This window comes from Ranitomeya variabilis, chromosome 2 (assembly GCF_051348905.1).
Source record: "Ranitomeya variabilis isolate aRanVar5 chromosome 2, aRanVar5.hap1, whole genome shotgun sequence".
Taxonomy (NCBI): domain Eukaryota; kingdom Metazoa; phylum Chordata; class Amphibia; order Anura; family Dendrobatidae; genus Ranitomeya; species Ranitomeya variabilis.
In genome coordinates this window covers 385,636,926-385,658,868 of record NC_135233.1, presented here as the reverse complement: position 1 = coordinate 385,658,868, position 21,943 = coordinate 385,636,926, and the positions used below count along the sequence as shown (strand labels likewise).

Below are 21,943 nucleotides of genomic sequence, written 5' to 3'. Positions count from 1 at the left end.
GGAGGGACCGCATCTGAAGCAGGTATGAAGGACGACCCTGCCCTGACGACCGACACCACTCCAGCGACTGCTAGTGCCACAGCTGCTGACTCCGTTCCAGTGACTGATCTTGCAGCAGCCACTACCTCTGCTGCAGCAAATGCCCATACTCAAGCTGCGCAGACCTCCATCGCTGCGCATGATTTAATCGTACATGAAAGACGGATTAACGGCGTTTGTCCAGCACTGGGTGTAACCCTGGACCTCACTTTGCCCAGGCCAAGAAGGGTTAAGTGCCAGGTGCAGCCCTGGAAGCCGTCCAACTAAGCCTCGGAAACCTGAAACTGTAAATAGTTAACTGTTTATTTCCTTGCTATTTTGCTGCTAAAACCCGTCCTGGGTTAACTCTTAAAGGGATCCCTTTGTTTACCCGGGATCCCTATTGCTTTTTATTTTTGCTTTCACTTTCATTTTTGCTTTTTTGTTCCACAATGTTATAAGAACTGCCGTAATCATGAACAGTGCATGATACAAACTTCCTGTATATAGTTAGCACCTTATTAAAGGCGCTTCCTACTGGTTTTACTTAAAGACTCTTTGCGAAGATACCATACCGGAGCTTTTGCTGAGTAAGGACTGGTAGCTTGAGAAGAAATGCTACCTCATAGAGACTTGGTCCCCTCTTAAAGGGGATGTTCACGTGTTGCACTTAAAGAAGTGGTATTGCTTTAAGACTGATAGATAGCAATGATGTTTGATGAAAGAAAAAAATGATAATGTTGACATGTAAGAGATATATGTATTCCACTGTTTAACTGAAAAGAAATGTTGATAATGATCCTTAGAAGAAAGTGTGAGAGCTAGAAGAAAGATGCAGTAGGCCCGTAGGGGTAGACAGAGTGTCCTGCATAGTCGGAAGTAAGAAAGTATTAATGAAGGTTGATGATATAAGGAAATAGTTAATAATGTTGATAAGAAATGGGGATAGAAGGTAAACCCTGAGTCCTCCATAGTAAGTCAGTTGATGTAAAGAAAGAGTTAGTAATGTGTTACAGAGGACAGAAAGTGAACCCGTAGGGGTTAGGTAGTGAGTCCTCCTAGGAGCTATACGTAGATGGCTCAGTGCTCTTAAACAGAAAGTATGTTATGTTCTATACCATGTATAGCAGTTGAAAAGGCAGTAGGTCCTGGCTGAACGGGACGGTCCTGTAACAGAAAGGAGAGGCAGTAGGTCTGGTGCCGATAGGACAGGCGGTCCTGCAGATTCAAAGTAGGAGAATGAAAAAGTTAAAGTGCCTTATAATGTGATTATAGGAAGGTCTTTAGTGGATTTAGAGTGTGAGTCCTTAAAGGCAATGTTAAATTATTGTTCAACAATTTTGCACTTAAGTAGAATGCCCGGTTGGGTAACAGGAGTTATTTATAGCCTGTAATTTATAATGTTAACCATGTTTGTAACGTTCAAGTGTCCTCACCTCCCATAAAGGGAAGCTCTGTTCAAATATGCTTATTGTTATTGCACTCAACAAAATTGTATGTCTTTTTGCTAACTTGTATTGTTGTTTTCTTCCCAGTCCCGGAGTACTGTGTTTAACCAGGGGGGAGTGCAGCGCCCCAGAGTCCTGGTCGTTGCAGTACTGTGGCTCCGCCACTATGGGGAGTTACGGTGCGTCCGATGGCACTGAAGGAGTTCAACTGATCAGGTATCACAGACACCAATACATTTCACAGCCGGGCCTCCGGGGGGAGCTAAGGGTTCTATTCATTAGGCCACTCCCCACCATAGTGGGTAAACTGGGGGTCAGGCAGGAAGTTAGATCAGAAAGCTGACTGGATTGGACGAAGCAACACCTGGTGGCAGAGGGTGTTGTGGAGGAAGAGACAGTAGGGTCTCTGTCAGGGGTGGGATCCTGACAGAGGCTTGGCATTGAAAAGAACGTAACGGGTCCGCGCCAGCTCCGGGAAGCGGCGGGACCCAAGAAAGGACTAGAAGCGAGATAGATTGTGCTGAGTGAGAAACGAGATCAAGCAATAGGAGAATTCCAGTAGGGGTCGTGCTGTAAGACCGGAGCAACACCCTACTGAGGCGCACTACCGGTGGCCGGAACGCCGAGGGAGTATTATAACATTCAGCTTCAAGCAATACTCTAAACAGCGGCAGGACAGTCAGTTTAAGGCGGGCTGTCTAACACATATCACCTATGAAGTCTTGGGAGGCAATTGCGGGAGAGGGGCGTCTCTAGGGTCCCGGAAGAACTCCAGGCCTATCCGACAAATGGGTGCCGTTCTAACTGTAACATCAGGAAGGGACGGAAGATTAGAAGAACATCATTTAATCGAGTTGTGAGGGAACTTAAGAAACAGACACAACGGTTGTGGGGTACTTTCCGTAAGCACAGCAGGGAAGGACTACAACACATAGCGCTAAGAAGGAAGGCACCGATTTCCACCTGTGAAGTGAACTCTGGAGGTGCCATTGGACCGGCCGGACTTGCGCAGCCTGGTGAACCGTATTCTGGACTGAGGACTCAGAGATCTCCAGTAAAGAGGTAAAGAGACTGCAACCTGGTGTCCTCGTTATTTACCGCGACCTGCACCCCACAACTGCACCGTTACAACACCACTTATTGCACCGGACGTCCCCCACTGACAGACAGGGCCACGGACCGGGTCTAGCCACCGTGACAACTCCAGAGCAGAGACCCAGAGGCCCGGCTCCGGGTACCCCTCAGCCCTGCGGCGGTGTGGGGGCGCTCCACTAACATTGGTCCGAGTGCAATCCGATTATTTATCGGATTGCACTCGTCCGTTTTCCTCGCAAGTGGAAATGAGCCCTTAAAGTGTGATCTGCTTAGCCGGGGCCATATTACAGTCCATACGGATTGGGTTGCTACAACCCATGTGCTTTTACCCTAAAGAAGCTCTACACCCATGAAGAAAGAGGTTTTCCCAGTTTTCTTTCTGACATACAGGCCACATAGCTCGCACTCACCCCATTGTACAAGGAGCGGCTCCTCCAGGCTGCTGTGATCCACATAACAGGAGTAGCTGTCGCCATCTTTGGGGGTCACGTCCGCGCTGACCCTGATCTGGTAGGTGCCGTCAGGATTGGGGAGGACGTGTGTGGTCTCATATGAATGAACCTCGTCCTCCCCGTTCATCCACTTCACATCCACAGGTCGGGGGTGAAATCCGTACACCTGGCAGTGAAGCTTTGTGACGTCTCCTGATACCCGACCAGTGACCTTCACCCTCGGCCGAACTAAGAAGGAAAATGGAAACCATAAAATCAAATCTATATTGATACTAAAGCCCAACACAACTTACATATGTCATCACATTATCTCAAATGCCAGTAAGACCCCAAATAAAACAACTTTAATTACTATCTATTTTTTCTCTACATCATTTTATAACTTAGTGTCATGTTTAGGGGGCTTCTTATTGCAAAGTCTGCAGTCTAAAATGTCGTGCCTTCCATCCTGAGCTCTGCACTGTGCCCGAACAATCGGTTCCCCCACATACCGGCCGACGGGTGCCCTCAGGAGAAATCACGCTCAACCTGTGAGGTTCTTTTCCTCCCGATGTGCTGTATGAAAATCAAAAACTTGAGGACTAAAGCAACGTTTTTAGTGGAAAAAGGACATTTTTCATTTTCACTCCTCATTTCCATCATTCAGCCGACAGTTATCTAAAGTGTATGGGGGGATTAAACCCCTCTTTTTGGCCCATTTTATTACATTTGCCCTGAGATGTTTGCTGGACCCGAGGGACAGAGACTTTTAACTGATAGACATCAGTAATATGAATAACAGCAAATCAGAGCCAGCAAAATGTTCCTATGACACCGTGGCATACTGCTATAAATGGCAGACCATGCGATCGGTATGAGGCCTGTGACTTGGACCTGTGACACTGAGTGGCTTCAGCAGGGGCAAAATTCCAAGTTATGTAAGTAAGACATTTGGAACGAGACAAAAAAGTTAAGACCAAAATGTGTCGGTGCCAAATATTGCAGAGATGCATCAGGGAGAAGTCTTGTGGTGGTCTGGGCAGGATTGAGAAGAAAAGTCCCAATTCACTTTGATTCCACTTCTAGTTTTGCTTTCATAAACTCCATCAATATGTCACGTGTGAAGCATCATTTTTACCTCTCCGCTCCAGATCCTTTTTTCCGTACTTAATGAATTTCTTCAGGCGATCGATACAGGTATTCTCCAGGAAATTCTTGGCTGCCTCGCCCATTCTTACATCCAGACTGTTCCACCTCTGCGTGGTGATCTCGGCCTCACGCATTGTAGGGATATACGTCTCTCTCTGGGTGTCGAAGAACATGTACTCTCTGCCGTCATATCGGTACTGCTGATACCCTGAGACGCCGCCGTCATCTCTCAGCTCACAGCTCGTCATCACCTGCACAATGTGTAAACCTGCACAAACGGCAGGAACAATTACATGCGGGATATGGATATCATATTGGCCCTAGTTTTAAAAAGTAACATCAAAGAATAATGAAAAGGGCTGAGATAAACGTATGATCCGTCCCCGAAATATTAATAAAAGTAAAGTGAGAGAAGACAGTTATCAATATTTGAAGGTTGTGACTAGTTATAGGATTCTGTAGTAACAAGACCCGCTTTCTTCCATGCTTCTATTACCATCACACTTATGTTCCCGGACCCCGTCCTGAGCATACTCTTCAGGAGGGCAGGATATTCTGTAGGAAAGTGCAGAGTGGTCTCCACATCTTCATGCACATTGTGCTTTTCTGCAATTTCTCCAGACGTCTTTTGATGGACTATATAAGCGGTGTCACAGTCAGGGCCATCACCACTTCAAACTCCGCTCTTTAAAAGGGAATCTGTCACCAGGTTTTTGCCACCTAAACTAAGAGCAGCATAATGTAGGAGCGGAGACCCTGATTCCAGCAATGTGCCACTTACTTGGCTGCCTGCTGTAGCTTTTTTTTTAAATCATTGTTTTATCAGCAGGACATTATCACTAGAGGACCAGTAAACCTGATTGGCAGCTTTCTGCCTATTCACAGTATACACAAAAATCTGCCAATCAGTGCTGTGGGCAGGGTTATACTGAGTTCAGCATTCAGAGAACTGCAGCAGATAAAACTGATTTCATCAAAACTGTATCAAGCAGCCCAGTAAGTAACACATTGCCAGAATCAGGGTCTCTGCCCTACATCATGCTGCTCTCAAATGGGGAAGCAATAATCTGGTGAGATTCCTTTAATTGTCTCTGTGGTGGTTGTGCTCTATTCCTGGCAACCTGAGTCAATGATAATTATGAACCTGAAGACAGCGTATCCTTCTGTTATCCTCTGTTTTCCTTGGGTTTGTGACCACAATCTTTTTTTTTATGCTGGTTATGCTGCACATTTTTTCAAATAATTCCTATTAGTGGCTTTCCACCCGTATCCAGCTAAATTGTGGAAAAACACTACATAGGATAACGTAGAGGAGGGTTTTTTGGGCCTTGCAGCGCCGTTTACGGCTGTCTGCACGGTCTCCGTGTGAGTGCAGCTCGCCCTGTAGTCTGTGTGCAGCCACAGCTGGTTGTATCCAGCTCAGGGTGCGTCACTGCCTCATACCGTAAAATACATTGTCCTTTTTTGCAAATAGTGCAGGCTGCTGCACATTTTTTCAAATAATTCCTATTAGTGGCTTTCCACCCGTATCCAGCTAAATTGTGGAAAAACACTACATAGGATAACGTAGAGGAGGTTTTTTTGGGCCTTGCAGCGCCGTTTACGGCTGTCTGCACGGTCTCCGTGTGAGTGCAGCTCGCCCTGTAGTCTGTGTGCAGCCACAACCGGTTGTATCCAGCTCAGGGTGCGTCACTGCCTCATACCGTAAAATACATTGTCCTTTTTTGCAAATAGTGCAGGCTGCTGCACATTTTTTCAAATAATTCCTATTAGTGGCTTTCCACCCGTATCCAGCTAAATTGTGGAAAAACACTACATAGGATAACGTAGAGGAGGTTTTTTTGGGCCTTGCAGCGCCGTTTATGGCTGTCTGCACGGTCTCCGTGTGAGTGCAGCTCGCCCTGTAGTCTGTGTGCAGCCACAACCGGTTGTATCCAGCTCAGGGTGCGTCACTGCCTCATACCGTAAAATACATTGTCCTTTTTTGCAAATAGTGCAGGCTGCTGCACATTTTTCAAATAATTCCTATTAGTGGCTTTCCACCCGTATCCAGCTAAATTGTGGAAAAACACTACATAGGATAACCTAGAGGAGTTTTTTTGGGCCTTGCAGCGCCGTTTACGGCTGTCTGCACGGTCTCCGTGTGAGTGCAGCTCGCCCTGTAGTCAGTTCTGCAAAAAAAAAAAATTATAAAGTTCACCAAACACACCACTTTACAGTTGTGTAGGCCACATTAGCTCATATTAAAGTCTAGTCCACACTTTAGAAAATTAGTGTTTCTTATACTGTACCTGTTAGGAGCTGTTCAGGAATAAGCACACTAAGCCCTTAGTACTTTTCTGCTTATCTTTATCAGTCAACCAAGATGAAGAAGGCAGGGAGTAAGGCACGTGGGCGTGGGCGCGGAGCAGGGAGAGGACGTGGGGATTCTGTGCCTGCTGCGGGCACCGGTGACTCATCATCACCCAGTTTCAGGAGGGAACAGTCCTTCATGTGCAGCTTTGTCGGAGAGCGCCGTACACTGCTGCTGCGTGAAGACCAAATTGAAGCCGTTGTCGGATGGATGGCAGCTAACGCATCGACTTCAATTAGTGCCACATCCTCTCAGGCACAGAGCACTGGAGAGCACCCATCTGTCTCTTCACCACCTGCCAAATTGCCCAGGCAGTCAGAGAGCCCAGGACAGGAGCCGTCTCTACTTCTGTTCTCTGAATCTCTTGGCTTGGAAACAGGGGGCCAGCCAAGCAGCATTGGAGAAATGGAAGAAGAGGCAGTGTGCAGTGATGCGCAACAGCTTTGTCTCTCTGACTCTGAAGAGGCGGGTGGGCCAGTGCCTCCGGTCACCACACCGCAGTACGCATCTGATGACGACACTCACGTGCCACTTTCTGGTGCGTGCTGTGCTGCCGAGACTACCCAGGAGGAGCAGTTGGTGGCAGAGGGTAGTGTAGATGATGAGGTCCTTGACCCATCGTGGCATGAGGGACAGGAAGGTGGTGGGAGCAGCTCTGAGGAAGAGATTCCCCGAACGGGCCAAAGAGGGAGAGGGAGGGGGAAGACTGCGGAGCCTGTAGCCTCCACTTCGGCACCCGTTAGGAGCATGTCTCTTCCAAAAGACAAAAAGGGTGCTCCCAAGACTTGCAGTGCCTGGTCCTTTTTTGACACAGTTGCAGATGACATTTGCTTTGTCAAATGCAAGGTGTGTCATCATAAAATCAAAAGAGGGAGAAATGTCGGCAACTTCAATACCTCAAACATGTGGAAACATGTGCGGACCAGGCACGCGGTGGAGTTAGGCTAGGTTCACATTGCGTTAATGTGTGCACGCTAACGGACAGCGTTGCACGGCGAAAATGTCGCAATAAACGCCGTGCAACGGGTCCGTTAGAGCACCCATTGACAGCAATGTAAATTTTGCCTGTAGCGCATCACTAGCGCGTGCCTTTTTCGGCTCGCGCTAGCGATGTGCCGTTCTTTTGTAGCACGCCTCGGACGCTGCTTGCAGCGTCCGCGGCGCGCCCGAGGTCCGTTCCCCGCTCTCGCAGAGCTAGCAAGCGCTAGCGCTAAACGGATTGCCCTAACGCAATGTGAACCTAGCCTTACAAAAACACACTGAAGACCTAGGCCAACCAACAGCGGCAGCTACCACCTCTTCAGCTCGTGTTGCCTCTTCCTCCAGCTCACACACAGCTGGTTCGGCTTCCTCCCAGGATCGCCATGGAAGAACCTCTGGCACTGTTGTCCAGAGACCCGCTGTAATTCCACCCGCAGCACCACGTTCCCAGTCATCCTCACACTCCCAGCCAAGTCTACAGCCATCGGTAGTACAGGCATGGGAGAAAAGGCGGCCTTTCTCGGCAAACCACCCACGAGCACAGGCTCTGACTGCAGGCATTGCCAAACTTCTGTCACTGGAAATGCTGTCATTCAGGCTGGTGGAGACTGACAGCTTCCGTGACTTGATGTCATTGGCAGTCCCACAGTACAATGTGCCCAGCCGCTTTTATTTCAGCAGGCAAGCCGTCCCTGCCCTGCACAAGCATGTGGAGGGACACATAAAACACGCGCTACTGAACGCCGTCAGTAGCAAGGTCCACCTCACCACCGATGCGTGGACCAGTCACCATGGACAGGGGCGATACCTTTCCCTCACTGCCCATTGGGTTAATCTGGTTGAGCCGGATACAGATCATGCGAGTGGCGCAGGACGTGTCCTGCCCACTCCAAGGATTGCAGGAATCCAGTCTGTATGCATTATCTCCTCCTCATACACAAGTTCCTCTGAATCATCACTGCAGGAGCCGTCACAGTCCACCTCCACATGGACCCGTGAACGTTTACCTGTTACGACCGACATGAGCACAGCCGTGGCCAAACGTCAACAGACTGTCTTGAAATTAATTTCTTTGGGGAATCGAAGCCACACAGCTCAGGAGCTCTGAAATGCCATCAAGCAGGAGAGCGATGTGTGGTTTGTGGCAGCGAATCTCCAGCCAGGCATGGTAGTGTGTGACAATGGCCGAAATCTGGTGGCAGCTCTGGGCTTCGGCAACCTCACTCACATCCCATGTCTGGCACATGTGCTCAACTTGGTCGTGCAGAGTTTTTTGAGGGACTATCCGGATCTTGATGCACTGCTGCACAAGGTCCGCCTAGAGTGTGCTCACTTGCGGCGTTCCAGCACGGCAAGATCGCGCATTGCAGCTCTGCAGCGCCGATTCCGCCTTCCGGAACATCGCATCATATGTGACCTACCTACCAGGTGGAATTCCACGTTACATATGTTGGAGCGGTTGTGTGAGCAGCAGCAAGCAGTAATGGAGTACCAGCTGCATCAGGCGCAAAGAAGTCGCACTCCGCGCTGTTCAGACTTCACAACCACAGAGTGGGCCACTATGAAGGACGTCTGCCAGGTTTTGCGTCCCTTCGATTATTCCACGCGGATGGCGAGTGCAGATGATGCACTAGTCAGCATGACTGTCCCCCTTATCTGCCTGCTTCAACAAACACTGCAAGCGCTAAGGGATGATGTTGTGGAAGAGGTGGAGGATGAGGAGTCACCATTTCCATCAGCTTCTGGACAGTCAGCGCCACGTGGTTCCTCACAAACGCGTAGGCAGGGGACACTTTGTGAGGAGGATGAGGAGGAGTCAATGGAGGAGGAAGACATCCGTCCAGAGGAGGGAGTTACACAATTGTCCAGTAGTCAGTGTGTACAGCGAGGGTGGGGTGATGAAGAGCGGGCAGAGATCACGCCTCAAGCAGGGGACAGCGTTTCTTGGACAGTTGGCAGTCTGCAGCACATGGTTGATTACATGCTGCAGTGCCTGAGAAACGACCGCCGTATCGCCCACATTCTCAACATGGCTGATTATTGGGTGTACACCCTCCTCGATCCTCGCTACCGGGACAACGTACATAGCCTCATCACACCGTTGAACCGGGAGCGTAAAATGCGGGAGTACCAAGACACACTGGTGAATTCCATCATCTTCTCCAGTCCAACTGATAGAAGTGCTGCTAGTGCTTTACAAAGCAGCTCAGTGCGTTGAGGCAGTGGAGGAGGCTCTGCACAAAGAGGGAGCAGAAGCAGTGCCTCTGCCCAAGGCAAGACCAGTATGGCCCAACTGTGGCACAGTTTTGTGTGCCCGCCACAAATGTCTACACCATCACAGGCGGCTCCAGTCAGCAGGAGGCAACGGTTCCGTCAGATGGTGACAGACTACATGTCTTGCCCTCTTACTGTACTCCCAGACGGCTCTTCCCCTTTCAAGTTTTGGGTCTCTAAGCTGGATACATGGCCAGAGCTAAGCCAGTATGCATTGGAGGTGCTGGCTTGCCCTGCGGCTAGTGTATTATCGGAACGCGTCTTTAGTGCTGCAGGTGGTGTACTAACAGACCGTCGCATGCGACTATCCTCCGATAACGTTGACCGGCTTACTTTTCTGAAAATGAACCAGGCCTGGATCTCGCAGGAATTTGCCACTCCTGTTCCTGATTAAATAATTGGGTGACTGTCTACAGTATCCAGGTCTCCTGTTGTGTTCATCTTTCTACCACCTGAACTGTAATTCCTGGGCTTCAACACCGCCAGTTGAGGCTCAGAAGTGCAGGCTGCACAGTGAAAACATACGACCCAGTGTTATTGGGTTTCAGTAACGTCAGCTGATCCCCAGCTGTGTAGCCGGCAATGTTCCTGCGACCGCCACGCTGACACAACAACTGAAATTGAAGGGAACCTGTCCCCACCCCAGGCGTTTGTTACTGAAAGAGCCACCTTGTGCAGCAGTAATGCTGCACAAGGAAAAGGTAGCTATTTTAGTTTAGCTCCTTGCACACGCAGAACTTAACACTTATAAAATGTGTCCACTGATACCGTAAAACCGTCCCGAAGGTGGGACTTTCCTTCGTAATGTGACGCAGCACAGCCGTCATTCCTACCCCCTTGGTGCCATGCGCCGCCTCCTCAGCGTTGTTTGATTCTGTCCCGGAGCCTGCGCTGTTATGTTATCCCTTGGCCAGGGACACTTAGCGCTGCCCGTCTTCTGACATCATTTGTTGTCAGGCTGACTGCGCCTGTGCGGCCGCGCTGGCCGAGATCCCGCCTCGCAGTGTCTTCTGATTTAATCACACTGCGGGCCTGGGATCCATGGCCATGCGCAGTGCATATCTTCACCTCAGGCTCTCACTCATCTCCCTCCGCCTTCTTCAGACTGTGCGCCGTCAGCTGATCCCTAATAGCATGCCACGGCCGGGACGCCGCACAGTCTGAAGAAGCCGGAGGGAGGGGAGTGAGAGGCGAGGATATGCACTGCGCATGCCCATGGATCCCAGGCCCGCAGTGGGATTACATTAGACGACACTGCGAGGCGGGATCTCGGGCAGCGCGGCCGCACAGGCGCAGCCAGCCTGACACCAAATGATGTCAGAAGACGGGCAGCGCTAAGTGCGCCTGGCCAAGGGATAACATAACTGCGCAGACTCCGGGACAGAATCAAACAACGCTAAGGAGGCGGCGCACGGCACCAAAGGGGTAGGAATGACGGCTGTGCTGCGTCCCATTACGAAGGAAAGTCCCGCCTCCGGGACGGTCTCACGGTATCAGGGGAGACATTTTATAAGTGTTTAGTTCTGTGTTTGCAAGGAGCATAATTACAAGAGCCACCTTTTCCTTTTGCATCCTTAGTGCTGCACAAGATGGCTCTTTCAGCTACAAACGCCTTGGGGGGGAGGTTCCCTTTGCTCCAATCAGGCTTCGGCCTACACTGTGTTCCTCTGCTCCTCCTGCTGTCCCTGGGCTCTAACACCGCCAGTTGGTGCCTGGAAGTGCTGTCCGCACAGTCAACAGTCGCTCCTCTGTTATTGGGGTTCAGTAACGTCAGCTGCTCCCCAGCTGTGTGTGCGGCAATACCTCCAATCTGCTCCTCCTGCTGTCCCTGGACTCTAACACCGCCAGTTGGTGCCTGGAAGTGCTGTCCGCACAGTTAACACTTGCTGCCGTGTTATTGGGGTTCATTAACGTCAGCTGTTCCCCAGCTGTATGTGCGGCAATACCTCCAATCTGCTCCTCCTGCTGTCCCTGGGCTCTAACACCGCCAGTTGGTGCCTGGAAGTGCTGTCCGCACAGTCAACAGTCGCTCCTCTGTCATTGGGGTTCAGTAACGTCAGCTGTTCCCCAGCTGTGTGTGCGGCAATACCTCCAATCTGCTCCTCCTGCTGTCCCTGGGCTCTAAGACCACCAGTTGGTGCCTGGAAGTGCTGTCCGCACAGTTAACACTTGCTGCCGTGTTATTGGGGTTCAGTAACGTCAGCTGTTCCCCAGCTGTGTGTGCGGCAATACCTCCAATCTGCTCCTCCTGCTGTCCCTGGGCTCTAACACCGCCAGTTGGTGCCTGGAAGTGCTGTCCGCACAGTCAACAGTCGCTCCTCTGTTATTGGGGTTCAGTAACGTCAGCTGTTCCCCAGCTGTGTGTGCAGCAATACCTCCAATCTGCTCCTCCTGCTGTCCCTGGGCTCTAACACCGCCACTTGGTGCCTGGAAGTGCTGTCCGCACAGTCAACAGTCGCTCCTCTGTTATTGGGGTCCAGTAACGTCAGCTGCTCCCCTGCTGTGTATCCGGCAACGTGTCGTGCGACCGCCATGCTGGCACACTAACAGACATTTACATGCCTCCAGTGCAGGCTTCGGCCTACACTCTGCTCCTCCTGCTGTCCCTGGGCTCCAACACTGCTGGTTGCTGCCCGGAAGTGCTGTTTGCACAGAGCCAAACACCTCGCCAATGTGTTAGTGGGGTTCAGTAACGCCTGCTGCTCCCCTGCTGTGTATCCGGCAACGTGTCATGCGCCCGCCACAACTAATTTAAGGGAACCTGCCCACCCAGGCGTTTGTTACTGAAAGAGCCACATTGTGCAGCAGTAATGCTGCACAAGGAAAAGGTGCCTATTTTCGTTGTGCTCCTTGCACACGCTGAACCTAACACTTATGAAATGTGTCTCCTCACACCGTTAAACCGTCCCGGAGGTGGGACTTTCCTTTGTAATGTGACGCAGCACAGCCGTCATTCCTACCCCCTTGGCGCCGTGCGCAGCCTCCTCAGCGTTGTTTGATTCTGTCCCAGAGCCTGCGCTGTTATGTTATCCCTTGGCCAGGCACACTTAGCGCTGCCCGTCTTCTGACGGCATTTGGTGTCAGGCTGGCTGCGCCTGTGCGGCCGCGCTGGCCGAGATCCCGCCTCGCAGAGCCTTCTGATTTAATCACACTGTGGGCCTGGGATCCATGGCCATGCGCAGTGCATATCTTCACCTCAGGCTCTCACTCATCTCCCTCCGCCTTCTTCAGACTGTGGGCCGTCAGCTGATCCCTAATAGCATGCCACGGCCGGGACGCCGCACAGTCTGAAGAAGCCGGAAGGAGGGGAGTGAGAGGCGAGGATATGCACTGCGCATGCCCATGGATCCCAGGCCCGCAGTGGGATTACTTTAGACGACACTGCGAGGCGGGATCTCGGGCAGCGCGGCCGCACAGGCGCAGCCAGCCTGACACCAAATGATGTCAGAAGACGGGCAGCGCTAAGTGCGCCTGGCCAAGGGATAACATAACAGCGCAGGCTCCGGGACAGAATCAAACAACGCTGAGGAGGCGGCACACGGCACCAAGGGGGTAGGAATGACGGCTGTGCTGCGTCACATTACGAAGAAAAGTCCCACCTCCGGGATGGTTTTACGGTGTGAAGGGACACATTTCATAAGTGTCCAGTTCAGCGTTTGCAAGGAGCATAATTAAAAGAGCCACCTTTTCCTTTTGCAGCATTAGTGCTGTACAAGATGGCTCTTTCAGCAAACAAACGCCTGGGGGGGGGGGTAAAGGTTCCCTTTCAACTTGCTCCAGTGCAGGCTTCGGCCTACACTCTGCTCCTCCTGCTGTCCCTGGGCTCTAACTCTGCCAGTTGGTGCCCGGAAGTGCTGGCTGCACAGAGAAAAACACCCGCCAATGTGTCAGTGGGGTTCAGCAACGCCAGCTGTTCCCCCGCTGTGTAGCCGGCAACGTGTTCTGCAAACGCCACGCAGACACAAAACTGCCGCCAGTGCAGGCTTCGGCCTACACTCTGCTCCTCTGCTCCTCCTGCTGACCCTGAGCTCTAACACCGCCAGTTGGTGCCCGGAAGTGCTGGCTGCACAGAGAAAAACACCCGCCAATGTGTCAATGGGGTTCAGCAACGCCAGCTGTTCCCCTGCTGTGTAGCCGGCAACGTGTCCTGCAAATGCCACGCAGACACAACAGACCTAAAACTGCCTCCAGTGCAGGCTTCAGCCTACACTCTGCTCCCTCTCCTCCTGCTGACCCTGAGCTCTAACACCGCCAGTTGGTGCCCGGAACTGCTGGCTGCACAGAGAAAAACACCAGCCAATGTGTCAGTGGGGTTCAGTAACGCCAGCTGTTCCCCTGCTGTGTAGCCGGCATCGTGTCCTGCAAACGCCATGCAGACACTACAACTGAAATTGAAGGGAACCTGCCCCCCCCCCCAGGCGTCTGTATGTATAACAGCCACCTTGTACAGCAGTAATGCTGCATTTGTACAAGGTGGCTCATTAAGTTATTCTCCTTGCACACGTCGAACTCAAGACGTATAAAATGTGTCCCCTAATACCATTACACCGTCCCTGAGGTGTGACTTTCCTTTGTAATGACACGCAGCAACCCCCTTGGTAGCGCTGCCCGTCTTCTGACATCATTGGTTGGCTGGCTGCGCCTGTGCAGCCGCCCTGCCCGACACAACGCCCCTCAGTGTCTTATTTATTTGGACTGCGAGGGTGTGATTGATGGGCATGAGCAGTGCATATGTTCGCCTGTCACTCATCTCCTTCCGCCTTCTTCAGACTGTGCGGCTTCATGGCCGTGGCATGCGATAAGGGATCAGCTGACGCCGCACAGTCTGAAGCAGGTGTAAGGACATGAGTGAGAGGCGAACATATGTACTGCGCAAGGCCATGAATCCCAGCCCCGCAGTGTGAATTAATGAAAAGACACTGCGGGGCTGGGATTCATGGGCATCGCGAACCGCACCGGCCGACATGAAATGATGTCAGAAGATGGGCAGCGCTAACAGCGCAGGGCCAAGGGATAACACAACAGCGCAGACTCCTGTACAGCAAAATGCGACGCTCAGGAGGCCGCGTCAAGCACCAAGGTGTTTTTTTTTACAGCTGTGCTGCGTCTCATTAAGAAGGGAACTCACGCCTCCAAGACAGTTTTGACTGTATAAGGGGCTAAATTTTATACGTGTTTCATTCAGCGTGTGCAAGGAACAAAATTACAAGAGCAACCTTTGACTTGTGCAGCATTACTGCTGCACAAGGTGGCTCTTCTAGTTTGTAACACCTGAGGGGGGGGTTAAAGGTTACCTTTAAAATTGGTTCAATTAGGCTTCGGCCTACACTCTGCTCCTCCTGCAGACCCTGGGCTCTAACACCGCCAGTTGGTGCCCGGAAGTGCTGGCTGCACAGAGAAAAACACCCGCCAATGTGTCAGTGGGGTTCAGCAAAGCCAGCTGTTCCCCCGCTATGTAGCCGGCAACGTGTCCTGCAAACGCCACACAGACACAAAGCTGCCGCCAGTGCAGGCTTCGGCCTACACTCTGCTCCTCTGCTCCTCCTGCTGACCCTGGGCTCTAACACCACCAGTTGGTGCCCGGAAGTGCTGGCTGCACAGAGAAAAACACCCGCCAATGTGTCAGTGGGGTTCAGCAACGCCAGCTGTACCCCTGCTGTGTAGCCGGCAACGTGTCCTGCAAACACCACGCAGACACAACAGACCTAAAACTGCCTCCAGTGCAGGCTTCGGCCTACACTCTGCTCCCTCTCCTCCTGCTATCCCTGGGCTCTAACACCGCCAGTTGGTGCCCGGAACTTCTGGCTGCACAGAGAAAAACACCAGCCAATGTGTCAGTGGGGTTCAGTAACGCCAGCTGTTCCCCTGCTGTGTAGCCGGCATCGTGTCCTGCAAATGACACGCAGACACAAAGCTGCCTCCAGTGCAGGCTTCGGCCTACACTCTGCTCCCCCTGCTGACCCTTTGCTCCAACACCGCTAGTTGGGGCTCTAGGAAGACAATCTTGAATATGTCCCCATCCTGGTTCCAGTACCGTCAGCTGGTTCTGGGTAGAGCCTTTGGCTTAGGTGCCTCTGGAGCGCCCCCACACCGCCGCAGGGCCGAGGGGTACCCGGAGCCGGGCCTCTAGGTCTCAGTCCTGGGGTTGTCACGGTGGCTAGACCCGGTCCGTGGCCCTGTCTGTCAGTGGGGGACGTCCGGTGCAATAAGTCGTGTTGTAACGGTGCAGTTGTGGGGTGCAGGTCGCGGTAAATAACGAGGACACCAGGTTGCAGTCTCTTTACCTCTTTACTGGAGATCTCTGAGTCCTCAGTCCAGAATACGGTTCACCAGGCTGCGCAAGTCCGGCCGGTCCAATACCAGGCTGCGCAAGTCCGGCCGGTCCAATGGCACCTCCAGAGTTCTCTTCACAGGTGGAAATCGGTGCCTTCCTTCTTAGCGCTATGTGTTGTAGTCCTTCCCTGCTGTGCTTACGGAAAGTACCCCACAACTGTTGTGTCTGTTTCTTAAGTTCCCTCACAACTCGATTAAATGATGTTCTTCTAATCGTCCGTCCCTCCCTGATGTTACGGTTAGAACGGCACCCGTTTGTCGGATAGGCCTGGAGTTCTTCCGGGACCCTAGAGACGCCCCTCTCCCGCAATTGCCTCCCAAGACTGCATCGTTGATATGTGTTAGACAGCCCGCCTTAAACTGACTGTCCTGCCGCTGTTTAGAGTATTGCTTGAAGCTGAATGTTATAATACTCCCTCGGCGTTCCGGCCACCGGTAATGCGCCTCAGTAGGGTGTTGCTCCGGTCTTACAGCACGACCCCTACTGGAATTCTCCTATTGCTTGATCTCGTTTCTCACTCAGCACAATCTATCTCGCTTCTAGTCCTTTCTTAGGGCACCGCCGCTATTCTGAGCAGGCACGGTCCCGTTACGTTCTTTCCAATGCCAAGCCTCTGCCAGGATCCCACCCCTGGCAGAGACCCTACTGTCTCTTACTCCACAACACCCTCTGCCACAAGGTGTTGCTTCGTTCAATCCAGTCAGCCTTCTCCTCTAACTTCCTGCCTGACCCCCAGTTTACCCACTATGGTGGGGAGTGGCCTAATGAATAGAACCCTTAGCTCCCCCCGGAGGCCCTGCGGTGAAATGTCTTGGTGTCTGTGATACCTGATCAGATGAACTCCTTCAGTGCCATCGAACGCACCATGGCTCCCCATAGTGGCGGAGCCACAGTACTGCAACGACCAGGACTCTGGGGCGCTGCACTCCCCCCTGGTTAAACACAGTACTCCGGGACTGGGAAGAAAACAACAATACAAGTTAGCAAAAAGACATACAATTTTTGTTGAGTGCAAAACAATAAGTATACTTGAACAGGCTTCCCTTTATGGGAGGTGAGGACACTTTAACGTTACAAACATAATTAAATATCATAGCAACAGGCTACAATTAACTCTCATTACCCAACCGGGTATTCTACTAAGTGCAATTTAATGAACAATAATTTAACATTGCCTTCAAGGAACATACACTCCTAGCTCGCTAAAGGCCTTCCCATAATCACATTACAGGGCAAGTTAACTTTTCATTCTCCTACTTTGAACCTGCAGGACCGCCTGTCCCTATGGCACCAGACCTACTGCCTCTCCTTTCTTTTACAGGACCGCCCCGTTCAGCCAGGGCCTACTGCCTTTCTCTACTATACATGGTATAGATATAACATTCCTTTCAATTAGAGAACATGGAGCCGGCTCTACTTGGCTCCTATTAGGACTCACTCACTAACCCCTACGGGTTCACTTTCTGTCCTTAGTAACACATTATTAACTTTCTTACTTTCACTTAAGCAGAACTTTAAATCTGCCCCTACGGGCTTTCTGCATCTTTCTTTTTCAAAGAACATTATCTAGGTTTCACATTTTAAACAAATTGAACACACATAACTTTCCTATATGCAAAACAGTTACATTTCTTCCAGAGCATCATCATCAGTATTTCTTCACATTTTACTAGTTAAAACACATACAACTTTTCTCATTCCAACATTACCATGGCATTACTGTTCTTAAAACAGTATCTCTCGTAAGTACGCTGTTGGACATCCCCTTTAAAAGAGGATCAAGTCTTTCTGAGGTAGCTCGTCTTCTCAGCCTACCAGTCTTTGTTCAGCAAAGGTTCCAGAACGGTATCTTCGCAAAGAGTCTTTAAATAAAACCAGTAGGAAGCGCCTTTAATAAGGTGCAAACTATTTACAAGAAAGTTTGGATCATGCACTGTTCATGATTTCTCAGTTTGTAAAACTTGTGCAAAACTGTAGAAAAACAAACAATAAGGATCCCGGGTCAACTAAGGGATCCATAAATTGTTAACCCTGGACGGGTTTAGTAACAAACAATCAGGAACAGTAACTATTTACATTTTCAGGTTTCCGAGGTTTATCCTTATTCAGGCGGCCTTGGCCCCTGGGCCCCGTCCACGGTGGCACGGATTCCAGCGGCAAGCCCCGCAGGGGCCACCAGGTCACTCGTAGTCTGGATTTGAAGATTAACCCGGCGGGCAAGCTCGGGAGCTACTACAAAGCGCACAGTGGAGACAGTAACAAGATCCGGCAACTCTGGACCAACCGTAGTTGGGGCCACAGGTGAGACTCTCTCAGACTCACATCGCTGTACCTTCCGGGCACGCCATCCTTGCGCATTCTGGTGACGGGTGTACGTCACTTGATCTCCCTCCCATAGTGGCTCGCCTTCTCGATCACAGCAGGGAGTTTCCACGTCGTAGCCAGCAACGAAGATGCCAGTAGGTAGACCCGACTCCCAAATGGAGCCCCATCCTTTCTTGGGGTGGAAGGCCGACACAATTCCTCGTCTTACCACATCCATTCCACCATATATCAACTTCTTGCTTTGCAATTCCCGTTTTTCAACTTCGTTGCGCTGCCCCCAGTGCTGGAGCACGCATTGTTTGTACTGGTCCCAGGTAAGTATCGCAATAGTGAGACCATCCACTGGAACCCCATCCTGCTCGACCCAGGGGGTATCCCACCGAAACATCACTCCACCGGGGTCCATTTCTATGGGCTCTCCCCACTTAGTTGGTAATGGCGGTAACAACTTCCCGATCGCACTGGGGCCGAGGACCACCCGCTCAATAGTGAATGAATGATTACTGCTGCGGGGAAGATCGGTCGCGGGAGCGGGACCGAGCGTGGGGGCAGGGATATCTGTCGTACCTGGGCCTGATGTGGTTCCACTGGTGTCGAATCGGTCCGCTGACAAGAACGCTGGAGTCGGCTGCTGCTCGGTCCGCGGCTCTTCCAATGCGGACCCCGAACGCTGCTCCACTCGCTGGGGTTCCTCCTCCGCTGACTCCGAGGCCAGGATTGGGTGACTCGGCTCCGCTATCTGTTCCAAAGGCTTCGGATCTGCCGGCTGTAGAGGACACGGGTCCACCTCTAGTGAACGAGGGTAAGCCGGGACTGCTCCTTCCCCGTTCCGGCACTCGCTGTTCTTCATCATGATCTGTTGATCGGTGGCAATGCATGCATCTGACTCCGCCATTTCTCCGAGGTTGGGCTTCTCCATCACCCGCTTCCCGCCGTTGCAAATCAGGGGGTTGTCCTCTGCTTTGGGGCAGGTCATCTCCTTGCAGCCCGAAGCGCAGGGGGCGGTATCCATTTCTCGCGCCATTCTGGTAGTCTCCTCCCATAGCACGCCCTCCTTCTTCTCCGAAGTAGCAATGGCGGCGGCTTTTGGCGGGAACTTCTCTTGGTCAATGGTAGCACACAGTCTTGCAATAAAGTACAGTTCAAGCACAACAAATCACAGTCTCTAGGCACACATGACCTGATTCTTCAGGCTTAAGTAGATCCTGTTCGTGACGCCAAGTTCTGGAGCGCCCCCACACCGCCGCAGGGCCGAGGGGTACCCGGAGCCGGGCCTCTAGGTCTCAGTCCTGGGGTTGTCACGGTGGCTAGACCCGGTCCGTGGCCCTGTCTGTCAGTGGGGGACGTCCGGTGCAATAAGTCGTGTTGTAACGGTGCAGTTGTGGGGTGCAGGTCGCGGTAAATAACGAGGACACCAGGTTGCAGTCTCTTTACCTCTTTACTGGAGATCTCTGAGTCCTCAGTCCAGAATACGGATCACTAGGCTGCGCAAGTCCGGCCGGTCCAATACCAGGCTGCGCAAGTCCGGCCGGTCCAATGGCACCTCCAGAGTTCTCTTCACAGGTGGAAATCGGTGCCTTCCTTCTTAGCGCTATGTGTTGTAGTCCTTCCCTGCTGTGCTTACGGAAAGTACCCCACAACTGTTGTGTCTGTTTCTTAAGTTCCCTCACAACTCGATTAAATGATGTTCTTCTAATCGTCCGTCCCTCCCTGATGTTACGGTTAGAACGGCACCCGTTTGTCGGGTAGGCCTGGAGTTCTTCCGGGACCCTAGAGACGCCCCTCTCCCGCAATTGCCTCCCAAGACTGCATAGGTGATATGTGTTAGACAGCCCGCCTTAAACTGACTGTCCTGCCGCTGTTTAGAGTATTGCTTGAAGCTGAATGTTATAATACTCCCTCGGCGTTCCGGCCACCGGTAATGCGCCTCAGTAGGGTGTTGCTCCGGTCTTACAGCACGACCCCTACTGGAATTCTCCTATTGCTTGATCTCGTTTCTCACTCAGCACAATCTATCTCGCTTCTAGTCCTTTCTTAGGGCACCGCCGCTATTCTGAGCAGGCACGGTCCCGTTACGTTCTTTCCAATGCCAAGCCTCTGCCAGGATCCCACCCCTGGCAGAGACCCTACTGTCTCTTACTCCACAACACCCTCTGCCACAAGGTGTTGCTTCGTTCAATCCAGTCAGCCTTCTCCTCTAACTTCCTGCCTGACCCCCAGTTTACCCACTATGGTGGGGAGTGGCCTAATGAATAGAACCCTTAGCTCCCCCCGGAGGCCCTGCGGTGAAATGTCTTGGTGTCTGTGATACCTGATCAGATGAACTCCTTCAGTGCCATGGAACGCACCATGGCTCCCCATAGTGGCGGAGCCACAGTACTGCAACGACCAGGACTCTGGGGCGCTGCACCTCCTTCTGGGTATCTGAGTTCCACCAATGTCAGGTGGTCCTTGGTAGTGCTTTCAGGCATGGGTACCTTCTGCTTAGTAACAGGGTTCCAGTAACGTCAGCTGGTCCTCGGTAGTTCCATTGGCTCTTGGACCTTCGGCTACCCATCCGGGTTCCAGTACCATCAGCTGGTTCTCGGCAGTGTCTATTGCTCTTGTACCTTCTGCTCCCCATCCTGGTTCCAGTACCGTCAGCTGGTTCCGGGCAGAGCCTTTGGCTTAGGTGCCTCCTTCTGGGTATCCGAGTTCCACCAACGTCAGGTGGTCCTTGGTAGTGCTTTCTGGCACGGGTACCTCCTGCTTAGTAACCGGGTTCCAGTAACGTCAGCTGGTCCTCGGTAGTTCCATTGGCTCTTGGACCTTCGGCTACCCATCCGGGTTCCAGTACCGTCAGCTGGTTCTCGGCAGTGTCTTTTGCTCTTGTACCTTCTGCTCACCATCCTGGTTCCAGTACCGTCAGCTGGTTCCGGGCAGAGCCTTTGGCTTAGGTCCATCCTTCTGGGTATCCGAGTTCCACCAATGTCAGGTGGTCCTTGGTAGTGCTTTCTGGCACGGGTACCTCCTGCTTAGTAACTGGGTTCCAGTAACGTCAGCTGGTCCTCGGTAGTTCCATTGGCTCTTGTTCCTTCGGGTAGCCATCCGAGTTCTAGTTCCATCAGCTGGTTCTCGGCATTTTCTCAGCCTTCTTGTACCTTCTGCTACATTTCCAAGTTCAAGACCCTAAAGACGACGACCCGGAAGACCACCCCTAAGATGACGACGACACCAGAGACGACAACCACTGAGATGACGACGACCCTGGAGACGATGACCCTGAAGACCACCCCGATGACGACGACGACGACCCCGGAGACGACGACCCCGGAGACGACGACATGGAAGACCGAGAAGCAGAAGAACAAGAGGCTGCAGAACAAAGAACAGAAGAACATTAAGCATAACACTAAATATCAGAGCAAAAGATATTATCTAAATTATAAGCAGAAGAAGACTAAGCAGTGTATGGGGGTGAGTCCGTTCCTCCTCGTGGTGCCCCTGGAAAAAGCCTGATGCTGTAGGCCAAACTGAACGCGGACAAATGTAACTC

The 21,943-nt window shown here is 51.8% G+C and overlaps 1 protein-coding gene across 3 annotated transcripts in view; it reads right to left on the bottom strand.

The window, feature by feature from the left end:
* LOC143806201 (class I histocompatibility antigen, F10 alpha chain-like) overlaps nt 1-21,943 on the bottom strand; it is a 71,556-nt gene that overhangs the window by 37,415 nt on the left and 12,198 nt on the right. For 2 of the 3 annotated variants that reach the window (XM_077286324.1, XM_077286323.1), the window contains exons 3-4: nt 4,131-4,409; nt 2,972-3,241 (exon numbers count right to left, since the gene is read on the bottom strand). In XM_077286324.1, the coding sequence (XP_077142439.1) occupies nt 2,972-3,241; nt 4,131-4,409 (549 nt within the window). The remainder of the gene's footprint in view (nt 1-2,971; nt 3,242-4,130; nt 4,410-21,943) is intronic. The other variant, XM_077286325.1, reaches the window with a different exon arrangement.